General features: G+C 35.1%; 1 protein-coding gene across 1 annotated transcript in view; it reads right to left on the reverse strand.

Annotated features, from left to right (window-relative positions):
• Positions 1–18,071, reverse strand: part of MSH4 (mutS homolog 4) — a gene marked incomplete at both ends in the record, with an annotated part of 97,174 nt that overhangs the window by 35,264 nt on the left and 43,839 nt on the right. Inside the window, 5 exons of the mRNA XM_082863144.1 lie at positions 1,040–1,143; positions 2,140–2,276; positions 6,126–6,295; positions 7,415–7,479; positions 16,715–16,789. Of these exons, the coding sequence (XP_082719270.1) occupies positions 1,040–1,143; positions 2,140–2,276; positions 6,126–6,295; positions 7,415–7,479; positions 16,715–16,789 (551 nt within the window). The remainder of the gene's footprint in view (positions 1–1,039; positions 1,144–2,139; positions 2,277–6,125; positions 6,296–7,414; positions 7,480–16,714; positions 16,790–18,071) is intronic.

The raw sequence follows: 18,071 nt of genomic DNA on the forward strand, positions 1-18,071 counted from the left end.
CTAGTGTGTTAACACCAAGTTTTTAAAATAACTCCTTTTATTAAATATTAATAAAATAAATTTTTATTAATAGAAATATTTTATATAGGTCAAAGCAAGCCCTCATTATACTTCAACAGATCCCATCTGCTAATAATTTTGTTTTTGCAGTGTTAAATTCAACACAAAAGCTATTATGTATTTTCTCTCACCCATTCTCTCTCTCCCTCTCTCTCTCTCTTCTCTCTCTCTCTCTCTCTCACACACACACACACACACATACACACATATCCTAACAACATAATTATTTAAGCTTTTATGTGGCAGTTACCATATTGTGACATAATATAAAAGTTTTTCCCTTACATGGAGAAATATGTTCTCCAGCTTACTATATCTTATAATCTTTTTGGTCTATGCTCTGAAATTGTTTTGAAAGCCCAACATTTATCTTTATCATCTCAGCTTACCAATGTCCTAGTTCTTATTTCTAGACACATTGCTACCATTTCATGAACAGCAAAAGACTGGCATTATTGTGATATTGTTATGTAAGTACTAAGGCATGAGAATTTGAGGGCTTACATACTAAAGAAAAAGAATAAACCTAATGAAACTTATCTGGGCCCAAGATAAGCCCAGATGTGCCAAGTTCTACATCATGGTGGAATATATACTACAAAAGTATCAGTGATACTACAGGTATTTCAAGCTCATGTCATTATGACATTTCTTAAAACTTTATGAAAAGAATGAATGAAGTACTGCTGAAATGTAGAAATTTGGTTGTGTATCAAACTTTTTCTATAACACAGTATAATGTGTTTGTTTGGTTTGGTTTTGTAATTAAGATTTGCCCTGAATGTTCTGTGAGGCTCAGTGACCCCAATCACAATGACAGACTTTAAAGTTTTAAATGGTTTTCCAGAAAATGGTCTTTCCTTGCTAACATTTGTAACTACAATTTTCCACAACCAGACAAAAAGTCAATTAATGAAACTTATAGTACCTCAAATTAAATGAGTTTAATTCAGTATTCAAAAATTTCAAGTGCTCTTACATGTAAGTCATGTGATAGATTTCTCTCAAAGACTCTTGGCATCTTTCATTCATTTTAATTAAATCTGCTGATGTAAAGCTGTAAGAATTTTTCACTTTAGAAATCTGCTAGGAGATTAAAAAATAAATGTCAAGATACATATATACTCTTATGAAATAAAACATACAGATTTAAAACAATAGAAGTATAGGTACTTCAGTTAATCACTTTAATTTTTCAGGTAATAATCTCACAAAAAATCCCAAATAATGTTTGTGAAAGAGAAAAGGAAGATCACTTCTAAAGTTAAAGCAGAATTTTTTAAGCTGGTCCATCTGACATGACTATTTTTACAGGCCTTAAAGTAGCCATGTAGAAATGTTAAAACACTACATTTTATTACCAAGTAATAATATGCATGGTAGATAGTAATCCTCACTCCCTCTCTGATCCCTCCCTGTCTTAGCCCTTGGCCCATATCCAAACCTCACTCAATCTCTAACCCCATTACTAACTCTCAGCCCATTCTTTACTTCATCCATCCCTCATTACTTGGTAATACAATAGGTATTTTAAAGACCCAAAAGTTGAATGGTTTGTTTTTGTCAAAAGGTACTCCCTGGGGACAGAGAAAACAAAGTGGGTTAGACTTTCCCAAACTGGTATATTGTGGAGGAGTTAACATGTATATAGAAAAAAATATCACCCTGGCCCAAAGGTTTGGCAATACGAGATTTTAAAAAATCAAGCAAGTTTCTCTACTTTAGGACTTTTATTAAACCTTTAATAGGCAGATGTGCATTGAGAAGAGGTAGTACAGTACTTTCCAAACTTCTTTGATCAAAACTTCCTTTTGGACTTTCTTTCTTCATTTTCCTTTTTTTAGCCATACCAAGGTCCCAGAACTGTGGGAAACACTGTGTTTGGTATTTCTCTAAAAAAATCTTCTCAATTGCTTTTCGATTAGTAAAGCTATTAGGTGGGTGAGTAGTAGTAAGAGAAGCAATACACAAAACATTCAGAAATTTGTCATGTAATACTCAAGAAGTGCCTGAAAATATGTAAATGCAATTCTGTAAAATCAGAAACAATAATTTCCTAACCAAAACTCTAGAATGAACCTTAATAAATTCTGAAGGAAGCTGATCATTGGGTAGGGCTGTACAATCTGTAGTCATCTGAATGAAAAATCCTCGAGCAGAGCTAAAACTTGTCCTTAAAGGAAGACTATATTTTTCTGCAAGCTGCGATATCATTCCTAGTGACCAGAAACAAGAAAAACAAAGAAATTTAATGAGAAAAATTACTCTTCATGTTTAAAAAAATCATATAACTTTTTCTTGTTATTTTATATATAAGTAGGAAGGTCTTGTTACCTTTTTCTTTTTTTTTTGAAGTATAGTTGTTTTACAACATTGCATTTGTTTCATGTGTGCAACATAGTGATCCAGTGAGATTTTTTTGCACATTATAGGTTATTACAAGATATTGAATATAATTCCATGTTATATAGTAAATCCTTATCACTTATCTATTTTATGTATACTAGTTTGTATCTGTTAATTCCATACTCTTAATTTGTCCCTCCCTCCCTCTCTCCTGTGGTAACCATGAGTTTGTGTTCTATGTGAATCTGTTCCCATTTTGTATATAGATTCATTTGTATTATTTTTTATTTTTTTCAACTTTGAAGGCAGGAAAGATTTTTTTAATGACATTTAATACAAGAGACCCATTGTCTACTCCTGGATATCTCTGTGTCTCCTAAGAGAAGACACTTGTGAGTCCAATTAAAACTCAACTTAAGCCACTAACTTGTGGTCACAACTGTGTCATTCATCTGTGTTTGCCCCACCGTGGTGTCGAGCCCACTGCTCTGTTCAGGGCTGGTTGGTGTTCTACCAATGTCTGCCAATTTAATAAATGACTGAATAAACGAAAAAGTGAATGAGAAAAACTTAGAGCCTTAGCCAGGTTCTCCTTCTGATCATTTAGATGGTGCTTACTTCCAAATTAACTGAGAAGGTCCTGGTCCTAGAATAAAAATAAATAGCTTACTAAAAAGTAAAAAAGTTTTAAAAAGTTAAAAAAGTAAAAAGTAAAAAACTAGTTGTTTTTTTTTTTTAAAAAGGCCAATAAAAACAAAACCAGAAAATCAAAGAAATTATAGAAGGTTCCACTTTCAGCTATTAAAAAGTCACAAAAAACCATCAGTGCCACTGTAACCATGAGAAAACAATAAATTTAGAAATCTTTTGTCATAAAAGATACTGAAAGAGATCCAGACACAAGTCTAAATGAATGGAATTCCAAAGAGAGACAAGCCCTAGATGACTGGGCGTATGTAAGTGGAAGGCAGCTGCTGTTGGTAAAGAGACTCTGATGGGATGAGGAGGAATCAGCCACATTTCAACCAGCCACGCCTGGCTGCTTGGCAGATTGGAAAACAGAGAGACAGCCAGCTCTCACTGTAGCCCATTCTCCCTCCCAATATTTTTTTAAGTTAATTTTTATTGTAGTACAGTTGCTTTACAATGTTGTGTAAGTTTCTACTGTACAGCAAAATGAATCAGCTATACATATACATATATCCCCCTTTTTGGATTTCCTTCCCATTTAGGTCACCACAGTGCATTAAGTAGAGTTCCCTGTGCTACACAGTATGTTCTCATTAATTATCTATTTTACATATAGTATCAATAGTGTATAGTGTCAATCCCAATCTACTAATCATCCCACCACCCCCACTCTCCCTCTTGGTATCCCTACATTTGTTCTCTACATCAGTGTCTCTATTTCTGCTTTGCAAATAAAATCATCTATACCATTTTCTAGATTCTATGTATATGCATTAATATACAATATTTGTTTCCCTTTCTGACTTACTCCACTCTAGGTCCAACCACATCTCTACAAATGACCCAATTTTGTTCCTTTTTATGGCTGAGTAATATTCTGTTGTATATATGGACCACACCTTCTTCACCCATTCCTCTGTTGATGGACATTTCGGCTGCTTCCATGTCCTTGCTATTGTAAATAGTGCTGCAGTGAACATTGGGGTGCATGTGTTTTTTTGAATTATTGTTTTCTCTGGGTATATGCCCTATAGTGGGATTGCTGGGTCATACAGTAGCTCTATTTTTCATTTTTTAAGGAACAGCCATACTGTTTTCCATAGTGGCTGTGTCAATTTACATTCCCACCAACAGTGAAAGAGGGTTCCCTTTTCTCCACACCTCTCCAGCATTTATTTTTTATAGATTTTTTGGTGATGGCCATTCTGACCTGTGTGAGGTGATCTCATTGTAGTTTTCTTTTTTTTTTTGCAGTACGCGGGCCTCTCACTGTTGTGGCCTCTCCCGTTGCGGAGCACAGGCTCCGGACGCACAGGCTCAGCGGCCATGGCTCATGGGCCCAGCCGCTCCGCGGCACGTGGGATCTTCCCGGACCAGGGCACGAACCCGTGTCCCCTGCATCGGCAGGCAGACTCTCAACCACTGTGCCACCAGGGAAGCCCCTCATTGTAGTTTTGATTCACAGTTCTCTAATAATTAGTGATGCTGAGCATCTTTTCATGTGTCTCTTGGCCATCTGTATGTTTTCCTGGAGAAATGTCTGTTTAGGTCTTCTGTCCATTTTTTGTTTGGGTTGTTCGTTTCTTTGATATTGAGTGGCATGAGCTGCTTGTATATTTTGGAGATTAAACCTTTGTCAATTGCTTCATTTGCAAATATTTTCTCACATTCTGAGGGTTGTCTTTTCATCTTGTTTCCTTTGCTATGCAAAGGCTTTTAAGTTTCATTAGGTCCCATTTGGTTTTGTTTTTATTTTCATTACTCTAAGAGGTGAGTCAAAAAAGATCTTGCTGTGATTTATGTCAAAGAGTGTTCTGCCTATGTTTTCCTGTAAGAGTTTTATAGTGTCTGGCCTTACATTTAGGTCTTTAATCCATTTTGAGTTCAATGATTAATTCTTATCAATTCTTCCTTCAACCTCTGCATCTCTCTCTTCTCGTATACACCCTAAATAATGCTTTGTTAACTTGTAATAGCTTAAAATAGTTCCTCTTTCCATTGCTCCACTCAAATTCACTCAACATATCTTCTTGATCAATTTCACTCCATAGAGCAAAAACATAGAGTGCCTCTTCATTCTCCTTGGGAAACATCTCCAATCTGGCCTTCGAAAACTAAATTCTGATCCCCAGTCTACATTTCTGACCTTATCTCTTAGTAGCTCTGTAAGGAAATGCCCTATACCATCCTAACAAATTTCCTTAAGGTTTCCTCAGGCCATTGTGCTTCAGTATGTACCACTGCCAGAGGGCAGAATTCCTTTTTAGGCTATTCTACTAAAATTATTCCCATCCTCTATGCCTCCACACCCAGTCACACTCTGACCTCTCTGATCTACTATTTTTTTCTTCATATATCTTAAATCCATGTGAAATTATGTACTATATATGATTGATATACTTTATATATCAATATGGATATACATATATCCATATATATCAATGGATATATATATATATATATATATATACACACATACATATGTGTGTATGTTTATTATCTGTCTCTACTACTATTATAGCTCCATGAGGACAGGGACTTTGTTCTGTCCACTATGTATTCCCAGTACCTAGGACAGTGTCTATATTAACTAGGAGATTAGTAAATTCACAAAATGAATTACTGTACTAGCTGAAATGCTACCTCTTCTAGACAAAAATGATATCTCTTCCTCCAATGAAACCCTTTAGCACTGATAGCCAGTATTTTTCATGCAATTTATACTCAACATTGTATGAAGGTAAACTACTCTCCTAGCCTTCATGTAACCCTATATTTAAATTTGAAGGAACTCTAAATTTAAGTTTGTAGAAAAGAAGGGACACATTATAACACTGTGAGATCTTTTTTTTTTAAAGGCTCCTTAAATGATAATATCTGTTAACATTATCTGTTATTTGTTTTGGTAACAAAAAATAAATTTAAAATATGCATCGTTAATATAATCAGCAAAAAAAGCACAACATGTCCTAAAAAATTTTGTTTTATTTCTAAAAAACAGAATAAGTATGTTCAAGTAATTACATTACCTGCTATGTCATCTACAATCTCTGTATATGTTCTTCTGGCTATGTCAAGAAATTCATTTATGTTAGACCTCACTGCATAGCACTTCTGAGTCCTCATGTTCAGGCATCCTTTCATGTATCTTGCATCATCATTAATTACTGTTTTAATCTTGTCAAGTATGATTACAAACCTAAAAAAGAACATTATAGGCAATAAGTCAAACAGTTATGTTAACTGATAATTTGAACAACAGTTAATGATAGCAAATAACTATTTTCTTAAAATTATTGCTGAAAATTATCTTGCAAATAAATAAACAATATATATAAAATTACATAAATTAGGACTGTGACTACATCAATTGTAAACTATTTCATCAGTCATAACTACTCTCCTAAAATAACATGAGACCACCAAGAACAATCCTACAACTGTTGATAAACAGATCTCCCAAATTACACATACCAACTGTGTCTGTGAATATAAAATATATCCTTGAAGCACTTTATAAAAATTCTGGCTTCATGCTCATTGACTCAATAAACATTTACTTATACCATGTAGCAATCACTGTGTTAGGTGCAGGGATTCAAAGAAGGATTAACATATGGTCCTTGCCCTCAGTTGGTGCAAGGGAGATTAAGCATATTATGAGACAGTATAACAGGAACCTTTCAATCATCAGTGTCTAAGTGCAGTGATCATGCAGACCAGGAGTCTGGTAACACCTATTTTCCTAACCTTTTATGTTACAGTATTCTGTTCTGTATTTATCTGTAATAATTCAGTTTTATTAACCTCATTTTGTGACCTCACATAAGGTGTGAATCTTGAATCAATAAAATAACAGCTTTTAAGTATCACAAGCCATTTTGTTCAAGAACCAAGGCGCCACTGCTAAAAGCAATACTAAAATTAAACTGTAATTAGATCTTATTCAGTATTCATATAGACTATTTTTTGGTTACATTAAGTCCTTCATGATTTAACACAAAAGAATAATGTATTTTTATATTTGCAAGTCTTTCCATGGAGAATAGTTAAAAAGAAATATTAAAATTTTGTATGATTTCAACTTTTAATGCTATTATAATTGTCCATTAACACAAACCCTCAATGTGCTGTTACCCTATTTATTGGTATTTATAAAATATAATACATAAATAAATTTTTAATGAACAGTTTAAAATTTCTGTTAACCAAAGCTCAATTAATTGTTCTATAGAATATAATTAGAGTTCTTAAAATCAGTTATGATCAGGAAAAAAGAAATGATCTGCTGTTTTATTAACAGTTGAATGACAAAGACCTCTTATCTTCCAAGGAACCATAGTAAGCTCTTAATAAAGGTGTGTTACAGTTCTTCAGAGTAATCTATTAAAGAATAAAGAAAAAGATAGTTAAGGATAATAAATTATGACATTATTCAAACAAAGCATTTTAGACTTGTTTGGTACTTTACATTTTACCAAGTATTTTCTTGCTTCATCTTCTCATTTATATACTCATAACAGAAATTTTAGGTATGCAGGTGAAGACAGATTGTATCTGGCCCACTTTTCAGATAAAGAGCACATGGCTAAACAGTGGCATCCACTGCTTTACTACTATGACTTTTATTTTTCTTGCTGCCCAACTAACATTAACATTAAACTACTTATTAATGTAGTTTAACTAGTTTAATTAACTACTTATTAATGCAGTTAAACAGTTATCATTGTACATTCAGAGTACTCTACATATAAATCCAAAATTTGGGTTAAATGTGTTAATACATTAAACTAAGAAAGTGTTTTGTATATTTGTAAATAGAGCAACTTATCCATTCTTATATGGCAAAAGTAGGGATTTTATTTTGCTTAATTGAAACTATGAGTGATCACTATTTGAATAAACAGAAAAGAGAGAAAACATAGGTAACCTGACTTTTACCTCCTATTTTAGTTTTGTTATGAGGCAATGGCAATAACTTTTTTGCTTATTAATAGAAAAATAATACTTACATACCAATAAAAACTAGAAATGCATAAGAGCATAAAGAAAAACATTTAAATCACTCATTATTCTACCACCCTTCCAAAGATAAATACTCTTAAGTATTATGACATATTTCCTGTCCCTTTTTCAAATCAAAAAATTTATATCATTACATGCTCCTTTTCTCCCCCATCTATTTAAAAATAGATGAAAAAAATCACCATTCTGTAACCATCGGAGTTACTTCAGGTAAAAGTCATTAATAAATAACAAAATCAATGGGTGAAAGTTTGACAAGAAACAGTATATTTACACAGTCTCACGGTATCTCTCCACAAATTACTTATAAATTTATAGTGAAGTAATTAATCAAAGTTATTATCACCAAGAAGGGAAAGAAAAATGACATCATGTGCCTCCTGATGTAATACACTGAGAAAGATACAACATTGCTCATAGAGTATTATTGCCAAATATGAGTAAGCAGAAGTTAATCATGAGGAAACAATCACGCAAACTGAGGAATATCTTATTAAACAACTGACCCGGCACCTGTGGCCACTGGTTTCCCTGCACATTTGGCACCGCCAGGGCTCTCGTGATCCAAGCAGTCATACCACCTCTGCACCTAGTCCTCACAGGGGCAGACCAAGAGCTCCAAGGCAGCCTCAGGACCAGACTCCTGTGGGTGGACCACATGCAGAGGTGGGGATAAAACCAAAGCTGAATCCCAGGGATGGGGTAACTAAGGAAGAAGATCTAAAATCTTTCCATCAGTTGTACAAGCTGCAGATCAAACCCCCACAATCAGCTAGGAAGACCCTGTTTTTATGGAATATCTGAGTAGACAATGAGTGTTCCCACAAATGAAAACGGTCTAGCTCTGGCAGCTGTGGACTTTGGGGGCAAGCACACGCAGGAACTGGGCCAGATCAGAGACTGAGTGGTCCCCACAGGGCACATAGCAGGTCCAGAGACCAGCCCAGAGGCAGAGGAGGGCCTCTTGGGGAGGCAGAGGTGAGCTGTGGCTCACGGCATGTAAGGACACTAACAGCGGAGACTCCAAGGAAACATAATTATTACTATTAATTTTATTACATTTTGATTCATTCTGTTGTTGGCTCTAGCTTTTTTTTCTTTCTTTCATTTTGTTTGTTGTTTTAGTTTTTTTTTTAAATTCAGTCTTCTGGGATTGCCATGGTTTATAAAATATTTTTATTTTTTTATACATTTCTATTTTTACTTTGCTTTTATGTTGTTCTGTGTTCTTTTCCCTTATTTTTTTCTTCCTCTTTTCTTTAATATATTTTTCTGTTTTTCATATTTCCATTTCTACTTTGCTTTTCTGTTGCCTGTGTTTTTTCCCTTTTTATTATTTTTAAATCGTTTTTATTAGTTTATTCTGTTTCCTTGCTTTATTCTTCATTGGCACACTGTTTTGTTTTTGTTTTTAGGTTATGTGTTTATGTTAGTTTTAATCCTAATTGTTTGATTTCATTTTTGAGTTCTTGTATTTCTCTGGTTGTTCTCTTGATTTTTGTTTTATTTGGCTCTGTTTTGTTTCTTGCACGTGTGTGTGTGTGTTTTCTTGTTTCTGTTTTTGTTTGTTTGATTTTGTTTTTACAATTTCTCCAGGGTTCTGTTTGCCTTTTTTTCTTTAATATATTTTCTATTTGTTAAAATATATTTTTATTTCTACATTACTTTTCTGTTGTTCTTTTTTCCCTTTTCTCTTTTTCAGTTTTTTTTTACATCATTTTTGTCAGCTTGTTTTGTTTCTTTGCTTCATTCTTCCGTTAGAATTCTGCTTTGGTTTTATTTTTTGGTTTTGGGTTTTTGTCAGCTTTCCTCTTAATTGTTTGATTTCATTCTTTGGTTCTTCTGTTTGTCTGGTTGTTCTCTTGCTATTTGATTTATTTGGTTCTGTTTTTGTTTCTTTTCTGTGTGTGCAGCATGTTTCCTTGTTTCTGTTTCCATTTGTTTGATTTTACTTTTTACCATTTGTCTGGGGTTTTGTTAGTCTCTTTTTTTTTTTCATCCCCTTTATTGCCAGGACAAGAGACTTGCAGTGTCCTGGTTCCTCGACCAGAAGATGGGCCTGAGGCTCTGGAGTAGCAGCACCAAGTCCAGGATGCTGGACCACGAGAGAATTCCCGGTCCCAGGGAAGATTAACTGCCAAGAGCTCTCACTGAGGCCTCTATCTGAATCCAAGACCCAGGTCCACCCAAGTGCCAGCAGCTCCCAGCACTGGACATGTCATACCAAACAACAAACAAGACAGGAACACAAACCCACCCATCAGCACACAGACTACATCAAGTCATACTAAGCTAACAGACAGCCCAAAACAAATCACCTGACGTGGCCCCGCTCATCAGAGGGAAAAGACTCAGCTCCACCCACTAGAATGCAAGCACCAGGAAGCCTACACAAGACACTGGACCAACACCACCACTGGGGGCAGAGAACAGAAATAAGAGGAACTGTGACCCTGTAGCCTAGGGAAAAGAGACCTTAAATACTGTATATTAGACAAAATAAGAAGACAGAGAAATATATTACAGACAAAGGAGAAAGATAAATATGCACAAGACCAAGTAAAAGAAGGGGAAATAGGCAAACTAACTGAAAAAGAATTCAGAGTAATGATAGTAAACATGATCCAAAATCTTGAAAATAGAAGACAGAAAATACAAGAAACGTTTAACAAGGACCTAGAAGAACTAAAGAGCAAACAAACATTAATGAACAACACAAAAACTGAAATAAAATACACTCTAGAAGGAATCAATAACAGAATAACTGAGGGAGAAGAACGGACTAGAGAGCTGGAAGATAAAATGGTGGAAATAAATGTCACAGAGCAGAGTAAAGAAAAAAGAATGAAGAGAATGGAGGACAGTCTCCAAGACCTCTGGGACAACATTAAGCACACCAACATTCAAATTATAGGCGTCCCAGAAGAAGAAGAGAAAAGAAATGGGGCTGAAAATATTTGAAGAGATTATAGTTGAAAAATTCCCCAACATGGGACAGGAAATAGCCACCCAAGTACAGGAAGCACAGAGAGTCCCATACAGGATAAACCCAAGGAGAAACATGCAAACACACATCTTAATCGAGCTAACAAAAATTAAACACAAAGAAAAAATATTAAAAGCAACAAGGGAAAAGCAACAAAAAACATACAAGGGAATCCTCATAAGATTAACAGCTGATATTTCAGCAGAAACTCTACAGACCAGAAGGCAGTGGGAAGATATATTTAAAGTGGTGAAAGGGAAAAACCTACAACCAAGATTACTCTACCCAGCAAGGATCACGTTCAGAATCGATGGAGAAATCAAAAGCTTTACAGACAAGCAAGTTAAAGAGAATTCAGCAACACCAAACCAGCTTTACAACAAATGCTAAAGGAACTTCTCTAGGCAAGAAACACAAGAGGAGGAAATGACTTACAAAAACAAACCCAGAACAATTAAGATAATGGTACTAGGAACAAACATTTCAATAATTACCTTAAATGTAAATGGATTAAATGCCTCAACCAAAGGACCCAGACTTGCTGAAAGGATACAAAAACAAGACCCATATATATGCTGTCTACAAGAGACACACTTCAGAACAAGGGACACATACAGTCTGAAAGTAAAGGGATGGAAAAAAGATATTCCATGAAAATGGAAATCAAAAGATAGCTGGAGTAGCAATACTCATATCAGACAAAATTGACTTTAAAATAAAGACTATTACAAGAGACAAGGAGGGACACTACATAATGATCAAGGGACCAATCCAAGAAGAAGATTTAACAATTGCAAATATCTAAGAACCCAACATAGGAGCACCTTGATACATAAAGCAAATGCTAACAGCCATAAAAGGGGAAATCAACAGTAACACAATCATAGTAGGTAACTTTAACACCCCACTTTCACCAATGGACAGATCATCCAAACAGAAAATAAATAAGGAAAAAAAAGCTTTAAATGACACATTAAACAAGATGGACCTAATTGATATTTATAGGACATTCCATCCAAAAACAATAGAATACACTTTCTTCTCAAGTGCTCATGGAACATTCTCCAGGATAAACCGTATCTTGGGTCACAAATCAAGCCTTGGTAAATTTAAGAAAATTGAAATCGTATCAAGTATCTTTTCCAACCACAACGCTATGAGACTAGATATCAATTACAGGGAAAAAATCTGTAAAAAATACAAACACATGGAGGCTAAGCAATATGTTACTAAACGACCAAGAGATCACTGAAGAAATCAAAATCAAAAAATACCTGGAAACAAATGACAATGAAAACATGACGACCCAAAACCAATGGGATGCAGCAAAAGCTGTTCTAAGAAGGAAGTTTATAGCAATACAATCCTACCTCAAGAAACAAGAAAAATCTCAAACAAACAACCTAACCTTACACCTAAAGCAATTAGAGAAAGAAGAACCAAAAAAACACAAAGTTAGCAAAAGGAAAGAAATCATAAAGACCAGATTAGAAATAAATGAAAAAGAAATGAAGGAAACAATAGCAAAGATGAATAAAACTAAAAGCCAGTTCTGGGAGAAGATAACCAAAATTGATAAACCATTAGCCAGACTCATCAGGAAAAAAAGGGAGAAGACTCAAATCAACAGAATTAGAAATGAAAAAGGAGAAGTAACAACTGAAACTGCAGAAATACAAAGGATCATGAGACTACTACAAGCAACTATATGTCAATAAATGGGACAACCTGGAAGAAATGGACAAATTCTTAGAAATGCACAAACTTTCAAGACTGAACCAGGAAGAAATAGAAAACATGAACAAGCCAATCACAAGCACTGAAATAGAAACTGTGATTAAAAATCTTCCAACAAACAAAAGTCCAGGACCAGATGGCTTCACAGGCAAATTCTATCAAACATTTAGAGAAGAGCTAACACATATCCCTCTCAAACTCTTCCAAAATATAGCAGAGGGAGGAACACTCCCAAACTCATTCTATGAGGCCACCATCACCCTGATACCAAAACCAGAAAAAGATGTCACAAAAAGAGAAAACTACAGGCCAATATCACTGAGGAACATAGATGCAAAAATCCTCAACAAAATACTAGCAAACAGAATCCAACAGCACATTAAAAGGATCATACACCATCATCAAGTGGGGTTTATCCCTGGAATGCAAGGATTCTTCTATATATGCAAATCAATCAATGTGATATACCATATTAAGAAACTGAAGTATAAAAACCATATGATAATCTCAATAGATGCAGGAAAAGCTTTTGACAACATTCAGCACCCATTTACGATAAAAACTCTCCAGAAAGTGGGCATAGAGGGAACCTAACCTCAACATGATAAAAGCCATATATGACAAACCTACAGCCAACATCATTCTCAATGGTGAAAAACTGAAAGCATTTCCTCTAAGATCAGGAACAAGACAAGGTTGCCCACTCTCACCACTATTATTCAACATAGTTTTGGAAGTTTTAGCCACAACAATCAGAGAAGAAAAAAAAATGAAATGAATCCAAATAGGATAAAAAGAAGTAAAACTGTCACTGTTTACAGATGACATGATACTATACATAGAAAATCCAAAAGATGCCACCAGAAAACTACTAGAGCTAATCAATGAATTTGGTAAAGTAGCAGGATACAAAATTAATGCACAGAAATCTCTTGCATTCCTATACACTAACAACAAAAAATCAGAAAGAGAAATCAAGGAAACACTCCCATTTACCATTGCAACAAAAAGAATAAAATACCGAGGAATAAACTTACCTAAGGAGGCCAAAGACTTGTATGTAGAAAACTATATGACACTGATGAATGAAATCAAAGATGATACAAACAGATGGAAAGATATACCATGTTCTTGGATTGGAAGAATCAATATTGTGAAAGTGACTATACTACCCAAAGCATCTACAGATTCAGTGCAATCCCTGTCAAATTACCAATGGCATTTTTCACAGAACTAGAACAAAAAATTTGACAATTTGTATGGAAACACAAAAGACCTTGAATAGCCAAAGCAATATTGAGGAAGAAAAACGGAACTGTAGGAATCAGTCTCCTTGACTTCAGATATACTACAAAGCTATAGTAATCAAGACAGTATGGTACTGACACGAAACAGAAATATAGATCAATGGAACAGGACCAAAAGCCCTGAGGTAAACCCACGGACATACAGTCACCTTATCTTTGGCAAAGGAGGCAAGAATATACAATGTAGAAAAGATAGGCTCTTCAATAAGTGGTGCTAGGAAAAGTGGACAGCTACATGTAAAAGAATGAAATTAGAACATCCCTAACACCATACACAAAAAAAAACTCAAAGTGGATTAAAGACCTAAATGTAAGGCCAGACACTATAAAACTCTTAGAGGAAAACATAGGCAGAACACTCTATGACATAAATCACAGCAAGATCTTTTTTGACCCACCTCCTGGAGTAATGGAAATAAAATCAAAAGTAAACAAATGGGACCTAATTAAACTTCAAGCTTTGCACAGCAAAGGAAACCATAACAAGATGAAAAGATAACCCTCAGAATGGGAGAAAATATTTGCAGATGAAGCAAGTGACAAAGGATTAATCTCCGAAATATACAAGCAGCTCTGTAGCTCAATGTCAGAAAAAGAAAGAACCCAATCCAAAAATGAGCAGAAGACTGAATAGAAATTTCTCTAAAGAAGACATACAGATTGCCAAGAAACACATGAAAAGATGCTCAACATCACTAATCACTAGAGAAGTGCAAACAACCACAATGAGGTATCTTTTCACACTGGTCACAATGGTCATCATCAAAAATGTACAAACAATAAATGCTAGAGAGGGTGTGGAGAAAAAGGTTTCCTCCTATACTGTTGGTGGGAATGTAAATTGATACAGCCACTATGGAGGACAATATGGAGGTCCCTTAGAAAGCTAAAAATAGAATTACCATATGACCCAGAAATCCCACTACTGGGCATATACCCTGAGAAAACCATAATTCAAAAAAGATACACGTACCACAATGTTCACTGCAGCATTGTTTACAATTGCCAGGACATGGAAGCAAGCTAAACGTCCATCAACACATGAATGGATAAAGATGATGTGGCACATATACACAATGGAATATTACTCAGCCATAAAAAGGAGCAAAATTGAGTTATGTGTACTGAGGTGGATGGACCTAGAGTGTCATACAGAGTGAAGCAAGTTAGTAAGAAAACAAGAAATATCGTATGCTAACACACATATATGGGATCTAAATAAATGGTACTGATGAAACTAGAGGCAGGGCAGGAATAAAGGTGCAGATGTAGAGAATGGACTTGAGGACAGAGAGGGGGAAGGGGAAGCTGAGATGAAGAGAGGGAGTATCACTGACATATATACACTACCAAATGTATAATGGATGGCTAGTGGGAAGCTGCTGCATAGCACAGGGAGATCAGCTCGATGCTTTGTGACCATCTAGAGGGGTGAGATAGGGAGAGTGGGAGGGAGGCACAAGAGGGAGGGGGTATGGGGATATATGTACACTTATAGCTGACTCACTTTGTTGCACAACAGAAGCTAACACAACACTGGAAAGCAATTATATTCCAATAAAGATATTTAAAAAAAAAACTGACCCTTACTCTTCAAGATGTCAATATCACAAAAGGCAAAGAAAGGCTGAGAAACTTTTCACTTTAAAAAAGTGTAAAGGGGCTTCCCTGGTGGCGCAGTGGTTGACAGTCCGCCTGCCGATGCAGGGGACATGGGTTCATGCCCCAGTCCGGGAAGATCCCACATGCCACGGAGCGGCTGGGCCCGTGAGCCATGGTCACTGAGCCTGCGCGTCCGGAGCCTGTGCTCCGCAACGGGAGAGGCCACAACAGTGAGAGGCCCACATACCGCAAAAAAAAAAAAAAAAAAAAAGTGTAAAGAAACTTGACATTAAATACAATGCATGGTCCTTGACTGGATCATGTACCAGGAAAAACAAAAATACCATAAAGAACAGTATTAGGACAACTGAAAAAATGTGAGTATAGGCTATATATAATATGCAGTTGATCCTTGAACAACATGGGTTTGAACTGTGAGGGTCCAGTTATGGGTGGATTTTTTTCAATAGTACAATAAATACCACAATACTACGTGATCTGCGGTTAGTTGAATCTGCAGATATGGAACTGCAGATACAGAGGAACTGTGGATGTGGAGGAACTGAATATTCAAAGGGCCAACAATAAGTTATATGCAGAATTTCCACTACACGCAGGGTTGGTGTTCCTGACCCCCATGTTGTTCAAGGGTCAACTTAATAGTATTTTACCAATGTTAAATATCCTGAATTTTTAAATCATATTGTGGTTATGCAAGAGAACATCTTTTTTCTTAGGAGATATGCACTTTAGTATTTAGGTACTGCAACTTATTCTCAAATGGTTCAGTAAGGTAATAATAAGGACAATAATATGTGTGTGTGCTGTGTGTGGAAAGAGAGAGAATATGAGAATTCATTATACTATTCTTGCAACTTACTGTTTGAAATTTTTTCAAAACAAAAAGTTTAAAAACCTGATGCTAGACATGTTTTAAACAACATATACACATAAAAATTACCTTTAAAGGATCCACGAGTTCCAAGGTATGTTTTAGGTATATTAAATTTGTTATCTTTGATTCAGCTGCAGTAATCTATTAAGATAAAAATCCAAATGTGGACACCATAAATATTTAACACATTAATGGGTTTTCCTCTTAAACACTCTACACTTACATTTCCCATACATTTTTATTTATCAACCTCAGCAGGATAACAGCCTAGACAATGATTACAAATTACTGACCCATCATGATAAGCCTAATGCACTAGTCTCCTGTGAGTCTGACAGTGAGAAGAGTTCACCTCACTGTACCCAACTTTCATTTCTATATAAAACCCTTTGTGTCCAGCTTAACCCACAGTAGCAACAGGAGATACAATTCAATACTGACCAGCACTAAGAGACTAAGATTAATTTTAAAAGGCAGAAAAGACACTGATAAATGGATGACACTTGAAAAACTGAATCCAAACCTCCCAGATAGTTATAGAACATGAATTTCCCTCATCGGTTCCTGTTTATGCAAGTAAAACAATTTTCATAATTCCAGTGGTCCAAACTAATTATAGTTTTTCAAAATAAAGCAACATCAACATTCTAAATTTTATAAATAAATTTTTTGAAAATCAAATCATACCATCTCCAAAGCCAAACACTGGTACTAAACCTGGGGAAATGAGGAATGTTTGTGAATGGACTAATTTACCAATACTGACAAGGAGTTTTAGGATATTACAATTATGATGTAATATGCTTGATATAGAGCTGTTTTGTTATTTTTATTTAAATATAGTTGATTTATAATGTTGTACTAGTTTCAAATATACAGCAAAGTGATTCAGTTTTACATATATATAAATATATCAAGAATATATAAAGATTAAATAATATGTAATACATATTCTTTTTTTACATTCTCTTCCATTATAGGTTATTACAAGATATTGAGTATAGTTCCGTGTGCTATTATAAGTAGGCCCTTGCTGGTTTTCTATTTTATATATATTAATGTGTATATTTTAATCCCAAACTCCTAATTCATCCCTCTCCCTCTCCCACTTAGTAACCACAAGTTTGTTTTCTATGTTTGTGAGTCCATTTCTGTTTTGTAAATAAGTTCATTGTGTCATTCTTTGGATTCCACATAAGCGATATCATATGGTATTTTTCTTTCTCTGTCTTGCTTACTTCACTTATCTTGATAATCTCTAGGTCCATCCATGTTGCAAATGGCGTAATTTCATTCCTTTTCATGGCTAATATTCCATTGCGTGTGTGTGTGTGTGTGTGTATGTGTGTGTGTGTGTGTGTATGCGTGTGTATACATGACATCTTCTTTATCCATTCATCTGTCAATGGACACTTAGGTTGCT

Source organism: Leucopleurus acutus (assembly GCF_964270905.1).
Source record: "Leucopleurus acutus genome assembly, chromosome: 2".
NCBI lineage: Eukaryota > Metazoa > Chordata > Mammalia > Artiodactyla > Delphinidae > Leucopleurus > Leucopleurus acutus.